We start from the raw sequence: 10,083 nt of genomic DNA on the forward strand, positions 1-10,083 counted from the left end.
CATGTACCCATATTGTTAGGGAAACTTTATCTGTCCTGACATGTTATTACGTAGGCTGATGGCTTTACCCCCAACTAAATTTTAGGGCCTGTTTGGTTTCCATAAGTCAGGTGGCTGAAAACCAGTAACTTATAAGTCATGCCTGTTTGGTTGTAGATGACTTATAAGCTGTGGGCCCCATGCAGAAAAGGGTGGCTTATAAGTTTTAAGTAGGGGTGAACCAACTTAAAACTTATAAGCAGGGGTGACTTATAAGTTGGTGGTGTTTGGCAAAATCAGTCACTTATTTTACTTTTTAACTTATAAGTAGGTGACTTATTTAGAACCAAACAGGTCCTTAGTCCACAAATAAATTTTAGTTCTAGCTAGGTGATCCAAACATGCCTAGCTTACTACTTCATTAACATAGTGTTTACTGTTTAGTAATGCTTGTGCACAGTGCTTTTTTCTTTCTTTCTTTTTGGCGCTGCATCTGCCGTACCAATGGTTGTTACGCTGTTGAACCAAACAGCAGTAGTCATACGCATTCAGACAATTTTCAGGCCGGCTAATAACTCCTCATCCCGATTACTGTACCCTCTCTTAATTCTAGCTTTATTATTACACGTACACAACCTGTATTAGGCATCGGAACCACCGTTCATTCATTGCATGCAAATTTCTATCGTGTAGTACATGTACAGGTGGTTACTTGTGCTACCTCCACAGTAACTTTTTTTATTACTCGGATCACACTCCCATATATTTTTTAGGTTCGTTAACCGTGTACAAATGTACCCCACTGTACATTAATTTGTACTATGCATGGGAGTTCACTTCATACTTAGACTGGATCCAAGTACGTAATTAAGAGCGCGTATAATACTCCGCCGTCCACGCTCTGAGTTGAACAGCGCTTCTCAAAATCTCCTGTTGTGTTAAACACTATACTAATAGATGTTATTATGCCCCGTTCGGCTTCCTCCATATATATATATATTTGGCTTGTTCTGACTTATTTTTTCAGTCAAAATAGTTTTTTTCTCTCACAATAATTCAGTCAGAACAGTGTTTTCAACCAGTTTCATTCAAGATTCAGCAAGCCGAACAGGACCAGAGACTCTGAGATGTGTCAACGGGCTTTAATTCTGTCTGTCTCCAAAGCATCTATATATATTCCATTGGCTTATGTATGATATAAAATAAAATAAAATAAAATATTTATATTCTATTTCTATGCACCCTGCCACCTGTCTCAGAAAAACCGTCCCATTTGATTTGATCGTCATCTGATGCTATAAAAAATTGACCGAGTATATTCTGAGGGTCAAAATTTGAATCTTTCATGTAAAAATCATATCTTTTTTTATCTACTCCACAAATTAATTAAGCAGTTGTTTAATTTCTGAAGTGGCCCTCTTCAACTACCGAGCGAGCGAAGCAAGCTAAAGCTAAACATAAATGAATGAGGTTAGCTGATGCATATGTATCAAGCTCTGCCTTTTAACTTGCCACCACTTTTTCTTCCCATTTTAATCTATATTTATAATTTTTTATATATACACCACGGGCTTGTTCACCTCTCCCCTTCCTGTGCCGTGCCTTGCTTTCCCCACACTGAAGCAAACAGCAGCTGCTTCTGACGTCTGAGTTCTCACAGAGAAGCAGCGCGAGCAGCCTACCGCGAGAGAGAGGGGGCGCCATGGAGGTGGCCGTGGCGCTCGCCTTGCTCTTCCTCTGCGTCCTTCTGCTGGCCTCCGGCGCCATCGCCTTCCTCCTCATCCGCCACTGCCTCGCCGCCCTCCACCGCCGTCGTTCCTCCGCCGACGCCGACCCGGAGGCGCGAGCACCAGCAGCGCCTTGTCATCGTCAGCCACAGCCAGCAGCGGCGGCGGCCAAGCAGCAGCAAACGTTACTAATAGCATCCGTCAAGAAGGAGGCGCAGCAGCAGCAGCAGGCGCCGCGGCGGCTGGCGTGGCGGGAGGTGGAGGCGCTGACGGGCGGCTTCGACGAGGCCGCCGTGGTGGGCCGCGGCGGCTCCAGCACCGTGTACCTCGCCAGGCTCCTGGACGGCTCGCCCGTAGCCGTCAAGGTGCATCGCTGGTGCGGCGGCGAGCGCCGCCTGCGCGCGTTCCGGCAGGAGCTCGACCTGCTCCGCCGCCTCCGACACCCCAACATCGTCGCGCTCCTCGCCTACTCCGACGACCACGGTGAGTTCGCGCGTGCGCGCCTTTACTCCCTACTATTCATCACTTCTTCGTTTTTTTTGGTCCATCTCGCTACATGGTACATACACAGAAATCATTAAAGTTTTCACTTTCACTCCACGCTTACGCTACTTTGTTCTGCTCCAAACCAACTGTCCCTGTTACTTGTTTTAACTTTATTCTTTTACGATTTTTATTTTTTATTTTTATTTTTATTATAGATAGATAGATAGATATAGAGAGACTAGCACCTACCAGTTCATACACCTTAAGTAAACATATAGTACCGATTATTTTGACATGAAACTTGCTTACATGTTGGCAAATTATATTAGAGGAGAAAGAAGCTATTAGTAATTTGGATTAGATATGGCATGCATTGACTGTGTTTACACTTTACTTAGGGCCTCTTTAACACGGCTTATGTCGGCTTCGGCTTCATTTATTTTGCGCAAATCGAGGCACGGTAGCATGAAGCCGTTTTGTAAGCCGAGGTTAAAATGAACTAGAAGTCGAAAAAAGCCAGTTTTTCTGGCTTCACCAGCTTTGGCTTCACCGGTGAAACCGTTTTGGATGAGCCGTGCCAAAGGGGTTTTAGAACAAGTCATGATTGAAGTCAAGCTTACACATTTTTTTTATCAAAGTAGCGACCTGCAACCAAGAAATGAAGGAGCTTTAGACTTTTCCTTCGGAAATGAAGGGGTTAGCAGCCTTTAGTCTCCAATAAAAAATGCATATAAGCTATTACAAATTGCAAAAGAAAAAAAAAAGGGTTGCCACAGTGAGGAGAGGAGTAGTGAATTATGCAGCGCGCGCGTGACATCACTTTACTCCCTACCTAACGCCTAACGAGAGTCGAGAGCAACGGCTACACCGCTATGGCGCGTATTCATTCATTTCTGTACGGCGACTCCCCACCTCCTCTCGTCAAACCTGCACTGCACTGCACTGCACTTCTTCAGCTTGGTCGTCGCTGTCGCCTGTTTGTTTTTTTTTTCCAATTCACTTTCTCTTTCACTTTCACTCCGCGGTGAAAACATGTAATGTAATCACCCATGGAGTGGTAAACTAATGACTGTTACTGTAGAGGAAGAGGGCGCGCTGGTGCTGGAGTACCTCGCCGGCGGCACGCTAGCGGACGCGCTCCACGGCGCAACGGCAGGCAGCGCCCCGCTACTTTCGTGGTCACAGCGCATGCGCATCCTCCACGACGTGGCGTGCGCGCTGGAGCACCTGCACGACGGCGGCGGTGGCGGCGGCACCTCCACTGCCGTGGTACACGGCGACGTGTCGGCGTCCAACGTGCTTCTCGACGGCGCCGGCCGCGGCGCGCGGCTCTGCGACCTGGGCTCCGCCTGCGAGGGCTTCTCGGCGGCGGTGGCGCCGGCGCGCGCCGCCGTGGCCGTGGGGTCGCCGGGCTACGCCGACCCTTTCTTCCTCCGCACGGGCATCGTGTCCAGCAAGTCCGACGTGTACGGCTTCGGCGTGCTGCTGCTCGAGGCCGTGACGGGCCTGCCGGCCGCCGGCTCCGGTGAGAACCTGACTGCGCGGATCCTGCCCCGCGTCCGGGCGCGCGGGGTGGCGGGGCTCGTGGACGGCAGGCTCATCGGGGACGGGGGGTACGACGAGGAGGAGGCCGACGACGTGGCCAGGCTCGCCGTGGAGTGCGTCGCGGCGCAGCCCGGGCTCCGGCCGTCCATGGCGCAGGTGCGCGCCGCCATCGCGGAGAAGGCGGCCAGGTCCATCGCCAAGGCGGGCTACGGCCACCATATCCAACTCAGCAAGCTGCTGGAGCTCACATGATTTTGATTGTGTTTAGAGCAGTTAAGACGTCTTAGCTTCGATGCGTGTGTTCTTCTTGTAGTAAAAGTAAATTCTTCCTTTCGTTGTCCTTGATGTTTATTTATTAGGGTAGGATTGTAAGGAAATGGATTCTGCATTGGAGTGGGGAAGAGGACTTGAGATTGATCCGAGTGAAACGTAAATATGGAATGTATTTACCGTGCAGTAAGAACCCGTTTGGAAGGGTACACATGGCTTCATCGTCTCTCCACTGGCTTCTCTCAAGAGAAAAGTCCGTCGGGACCGGGGAGGCGTGAATAGCGCTGTCCCAAACGGAACGGGGCGGGGCGGGGTTCTAAAGTTTTGCTTGGCTCAGCAGCTCCGTCCACCGCGGCAGCACCAAACAGACAAGATGATCTTTGTCTACAAACTCACTAGTGTCATGTTTAGTTCCACCAAAATCCAAACTTTGGCACTATGTAAAAAGAAGATTCCCCCTCACATCAAACTTGCGGTACATGCATGGAGTACTAAATGTTGACGAAATTAAAAACTAATTGCACAGTTTGGTTGTACTTTGCGAGACGAACGTTTTGAGCCTAATTAGTCAACGATTGGACAATTATTACCAAATACAAACGAAATACTACAGTGTGCTACAGTGCTACAGGGAATCGGGCGACCCCGATTCGGCAGGCAACTAAACGCGGCCTAGGAATCTAGGATGCTAGCTACCTCAATGATTGAGTGATGATGTGCATGCAGAGGCAAGGGAGCATGCTCATCAATCATCATCTGTTGGAAAGATTTGTTCCGTGTGTTAGCCCGAATGGATTCTCCAACACTGGTCCTGCGACTCCTGCGGATGTTTTTGGTAATTTAGTGCGTGCTGTCAGATGGGGAGGGAGTTTCCTGGACCACACCATCCAAAACAAAAGCTTGCAAAATACTCCTACTCGCAAGATGCAACTGGAACAAGGATTGATCGTTAGCACAGGGTACATGCTCATGGGATACTGTTAATGTCTTGAGATCAGTCATGGTAAGCACATGTTTGGATCTAATGTTCAACTAGTTTCTGCACCAAAGATTGCTTGCCACTTGATGCGACTGTCAGCAGTACTACTCTGCAGTCTGCACCAGAGGTCGCAGCACAAGACTGAAATGATGCTAATCATTCACACCAATCTCTGTATAACAAGTACGCAGTAGTACATGACAACATCAAACCTTAGGCCGCGTTTAGTTACCTGCGGAATCGGCGCCGCCGAAATTCCCCAAGCACTATAGCATTTCGTTTGTATTTGGTAATAATTATCCAATCGTTGACTAATTATGTTCAAAACATTCGTCTCGCAAAGTACAACCAAACTGTGCAATTAGTTTTTTATTTCGTCAACATTTAATACTCCATGCATGTACCCAGTTTGATATGACGGAAAATCTTTTTTTTTTTTTTTGCATAGTGCCAAAGTTTGGATTTTGGTAGAACTAAACATGGCCTTACAAGCCTCCATCTATACAGAGCCCCCCTTGTCTATTCACAACTTTAGACACATTATCCTATTTCAGGACCCCCAAAGAATTTAAACAGAAGAAGCATAATACAGCGCAAACTCACAGTTTTCATCTGAGCAAGGGGAAATATTGTTTCATCGGTCGTGTTGAGTGGAATGTCAACTTCAATGTTACAGGGCCGATTACCAAAACAGAGAATTACAAGCAGGCAAAAATGTTAATACAGGTCAAAGGGATTTACAATCCGATGGTGTCAGCTTTGCTCTGTCAATTTTCAATGTCAAAGGATTTACAAACTGATGGTTCCAGGAACATTGAAAATCCTTTAATACAGGTCAAAGGGTTTACAAACCGATGGTTCCAGGAACGACGATGCCTGTCAATTTTGACGTTGGCGATCCTGTCTGTTCTTTGCTCTCTTCATCTTTGCTTTGAACCTCAGTTTCAGTAGCAGTGTCTCCATAGTGTTGACAAAGTTGCCGACTGCCATAACCACCAGCAAGATCCCGCAGACTACAACCTGGTAAAAAACGAAAATGAGGTGTAAATTTCAGTTCAGAACAAGTGCCAAGTGGCATGTCAAGATCTATTCAAGACAGTTTGACCTATATCCCTCCACCACCCAGAATTTCAAATATTGGGAAAGGCAATAAATTCAATCAAGGGCCTAGACAATTTAATCCTATCTGACATTCAACTGTAAATAGTGAAACTGTTAAAATCATTCTTGCCTGCCATTCGGAGGCAAGCCCATGCAAAGCTGTCTGAAGAAGCAAAACTCCAACATATGCTTCAAAACCCTGAAAACATGGAGCATCAGGACCAGGTGCGTCAGTGCAGCAAACAAATGATATTAGTCCAATTAGACAGGAAGGAATTATGCATGAAGCACCAACAACTTATTCTGGAGGGTTCAAGATGAGTGGCAACTCAGTTCAAGAGAAAAACCAGGACCTGCCATAATTCGAATTGTGCAGACAACATACCTGTAATATGAAAAGCACAGGATATAGCAGCAACAGCTGCCCCTCCACACCAGCTGTTTCTCCAGCGACGACATCCATTCTTTTAGCCTGCAAGGAGTTAATTGGGAGAGAGGTTAGGTTAACCTTAGAAAGTATTAGATAATGATGTGACACAATACTGATTCACAGGTTCACATTCTACCAATAAGCTCTGCCCACAAGATTTCTTTTAAGATAAATTCACTGACTGTTTCTTTTTGAGAGTACTAAATCAGAGAAACATTGATTATCTTGAGTTGTTCTTTGTAAGCACCTAGTGAAGATCTCCATGCATCTAGTTTCATCATATACAAATTTCCACTATGACGCTAATGGAAATGGAGAATGTTCCGTGGTTTGAAACCTTTTTGTAATTCTAGTTAGGATCATGTTTGGAATACTTATGTGAGATACACTTATTCTATGTATAGAAATTATAAGTTTCCAATGCCACAGAGGTTAGTTAGTTTCTTAAATTCAAACAAGACCTTACCTTTCCTAGAGCTATTCGAGTACGCAATCTTTGGCGCTGGTATCTATTCTGTAGATGCATTGCAATGCCTTGCATGATTGCCCAACGCAAGAAAAGTTGCACCCCCCTCTGCAAAAAGATTATTGTTTGAGTGCAACATTAGGAAATTTCCCAAGCGATGCCTGCATCAGTGCTTCTTCCCAGAAAAAAAAGAGAGCATATACCTGCTTGCTACAACAATCCGGTTGTCCCTTTATCTCCCATGTAAGGCTAATAAGAGCCATCAGCATTGCTAGATAGTGGTGATATATCCACCTGAAAACGAGCAGCGAATCGTGATAGAGAAAGCATGCATTGGAAAAGAAATTTAACCAGAGAATAAACTAAACACGGTCAACAAATTATTTAAATTGAGAAACATTTAACCAGCTATGTTTTTTATAAATGGGCATTTGCAACTAACCTTAAATGCTGCAATTAAAAAATTAAATATCTTAAGCAGTGAAACTTTGGGAGTGATGATCCCTTACCATGGACGAATGTCACTTCCATTCGCAATTAATACATTCTCACGCAAAGCAAAGCTTGTGTACAGGTACAGTAACCAAGCCTGAGAAGCAGCAAGACATTATTTAGATAGTTCTTGTTGGACAATGCAGTGATCAGCACAGCGAAAATATTCAAGGAGTATCACAGTATCGACAAAACACCTGATAAATTTGAACAGCCAATGCCGGAAGGCATCCATCCCATATCCACCATCTCAGTAGGAGGAGGATAGATGGAAACAACAGAAACTTATAGGCAGTCCTATCCTGCCAATAGAACAGGTTAAAACATCAACACCGTTGGTGTGAGGCGTCCTTGTAGTTTACAAGATGAAATATCAGTTCAGCCCAAAGATCTAAAGATTACTTGGATTCAAAACCCCAAAGTATGTTTTTTACACAACATTACAATGCATTTATCAGCATACAGCCTAGTATTATGTGTTTCTGTACTAGCTAGAGGTTTAAAAAATATAACTGTATCACACAAAACAGGCTAGATGTTTCAGTAGAAGAACTTACTGAATTAGTCATGTTTTACCCTGATGATTTCAGTTTCTCCTAAATTTTTGTACACAGTGGCAGATTAAAGGTGACATATATTATGCAAGTTTCATGATAATGCTTACAGAAATCAAAATTTATGCCAATTGAAGCAATCATTGGAACCAATAAGTTATATAAAAGGTGAAAAGTTTAAGCTGGCTATATAACTGCTATTTCAGTTCTTGACATCATATCTGAAAACCCCCCAACAAAAAAGTCTTTCCAAACGACATTGAAGAAGTATCTTAAGCATACCCTATAATTGTTATACTCATCCTTGATTTTGAGCTTATCTTCCTTCCTCGCCACCCGCACATTCACAGGGCCTAGAAACGTCTTAAGAAACTTTCCTGCATGTTCAGACGATAGTACATCAAAATTAACAAATCATGATCCATCGATAACAAATGAACTCGAACCCAGAACAAAACGGGGTAGGGTATATATATGAAAGAAAACATATCTAACCATTTCTCTTGCTGGGAAGAAACGAAGCCACATCACTATCCGTGATTGCCACCCTGGCACGCTCCAGTTCCTCCTCGACCTGCATCAAGTATAAATCTGAAAAGTCACATTTTGAACAAGAGCAGATGGCCCCTTTAGGTCATTTTAAACCTATTGTGCTTGCAAGGATCTGCAGGGTGCTAATCCATAAGAAGATGCTTACAGGATGTGACGTTTCAGTAGCACACATTAACGTCCTTAGGGCAATGCGTTCATAGAATCTAACTGTCCTTACCAGGCTACCACGCTGCACTACATGTAACAACTTGCATGATCCAAAGCCATGTAAACTTCCAAACCAAAACGAACGAAGAACCAAAGCCAGCGTGTGCACAACCATTTGATTAATTAGGTTGAATTCGGATTTCAGTCTGGCATCTATACAAGTCGTGTTAGTAACAGATTTTCTCACAGCTTGTGAGACACAGACAGACGACAAGCTGGCAGAATTGGATGGAACCTTATCCTGGAACATCCGGCACAGTAGTGGGGGCGTAACCATTCCAGGTCGAGCAATCATAAAAAATGCGGACAAAACAAGGCAATCTAATTAATCCATCAGTCGGGCATCTCCATGCCACGCCCCATGCATGAGACGGTGAGATGGGGAGCAAAGGATGGGATTTGATGAAATCCCCGCCGCAGGGGCATCCTTAAAGTAGGCATCAATCCGGGTCCGCAAGCGAATCGCGATCTGAGATACGGGAGGAGGAATCGCGCTTTCATCAGACCTGAAGGAGGCAGAGCCTGGCAGGAGGAGAGGTGGAGGAAGAGAAGGCGAGGCGAGGAGGACCTTGTCGAGCGTGGAGGGATCGAGGCCGTGGAGCTCGCCCTGGAGGTGGCGGACGTCGGCGTCGAGCGCCACGGCGCGGCGGCGCAGCGCGTCCTCCTCGGCGGCGCGGGTGGCGACGAGGGCCGCGGTCGCCTCCCGCAGCTCCCGCGCTGCCTCGGCCGCGGCGGCCGCCGCCGCCTCGAGGCCGCGCGCGTCGCCGTCGCCTGACATTGGCTGGCGCGGGGCGGTGGAGCGGTGGGGCCCGGCCCTGCGCTGCGCTGCGAGGCGTGCGGGCAGAGGACGATTCGAGCGAGCGACGGTTGGATGGAATTTGGATTCGGATTTCGGTTTTGGATGGAACCCTTCCTACCTCTGCTGCTTTTGTGTTCGTGCGGCTGCGTGTGCGACGGTCTCCGACGACCGTACCCAAAATATAATATGAACATTCGCTAACAAAAGGTCAAAGACAATCCCTTATACAAATAAATCTTCAAAAAAGAGAATACTTAGATTTAGGTTATATCTCTTCTATCATCTAAAATAGATTTTTTATATATATACTCTGTTAAAGGTTATATATATATTATTTTAAAGACCTATTTTGAATTTAGTTTTCGCAACGGAGACAGCCTTACACGTCACCCTCACTTTTGTTCTACCACTTGTGGGTGGGCCCGCACCAAAGCAAAAGCAAATAGGGTGACTCTCTCTTCTTTGCTTTGCTTTTTTTCATTTTCTTATTATTATT

The 10,083-nt window shown here is 45.7% G+C and overlaps 2 protein-coding genes across 3 annotated transcripts; one reads left to right on the forward strand and one right to left on the reverse strand.

Annotated features, from left to right (window-relative positions):
• Positions 1-1,514: 1,514 nt before the first annotated feature.
• On the forward strand, positions 1,515-4,138 carry LOC136462389 (salt tolerance receptor-like cytoplasmic kinase 1). Its single transcript, XM_066461491.1, has 2 exons — positions 1,515-2,189; positions 3,274-4,138. The coding sequence occupies exons 1-2, from the start codon at positions 1,682-1,684 to the stop codon at positions 3,987-3,989; spliced, it is 1,224 nt and encodes a 407-aa protein (XP_066317588.1). The 5' UTR covers positions 1,515-1,681; the 3' UTR covers positions 3,990-4,138.
• A 1,559-nt stretch (positions 4,139-5,697) lies between these two features.
• On the reverse strand, positions 5,698-9,728 carry LOC136462390 (uncharacterized). Of its 2 annotated transcripts, XM_066461492.1 has the most exons (11): positions 9,357-9,495; positions 8,727-9,257; positions 8,525-8,603; positions 8,312-8,406; positions 7,673-7,777; positions 7,493-7,572; positions 7,187-7,277; positions 6,984-7,091; positions 6,473-6,559; positions 6,218-6,286; positions 5,698-6,006 (listed from the first exon to the last, which is right to left on the reverse strand). In XM_066461492.1, exons 2-11 carry the CDS (start codon positions 9,081-9,083, stop codon positions 5,866-5,868), a joined length of 1,212 nt encoding a protein of 403 aa, XP_066317589.1. In that variant the 5' UTR covers positions 9,084-9,257; positions 9,357-9,495; the 3' UTR covers positions 5,698-5,865. The 2 variants fall into 2 exon arrangements, with proteins under 2 accessions (XP_066317589.1, XP_066317590.1); XM_066461493.1 differs by lacking the exon at positions 8,727-9,257 and having other exon boundaries at positions 9,357-9,728.
• Between the last annotated feature and the right edge of the window lie 355 nt (positions 9,729-10,083).

This window comes from Miscanthus floridulus, chromosome 7, assembly GCF_019320115.1.
Source record: "Miscanthus floridulus cultivar M001 chromosome 7, ASM1932011v1, whole genome shotgun sequence".
Classification (NCBI taxonomy): Eukaryota; Viridiplantae; Streptophyta; class Magnoliopsida; order Poales; family Poaceae; genus Miscanthus; species Miscanthus floridulus.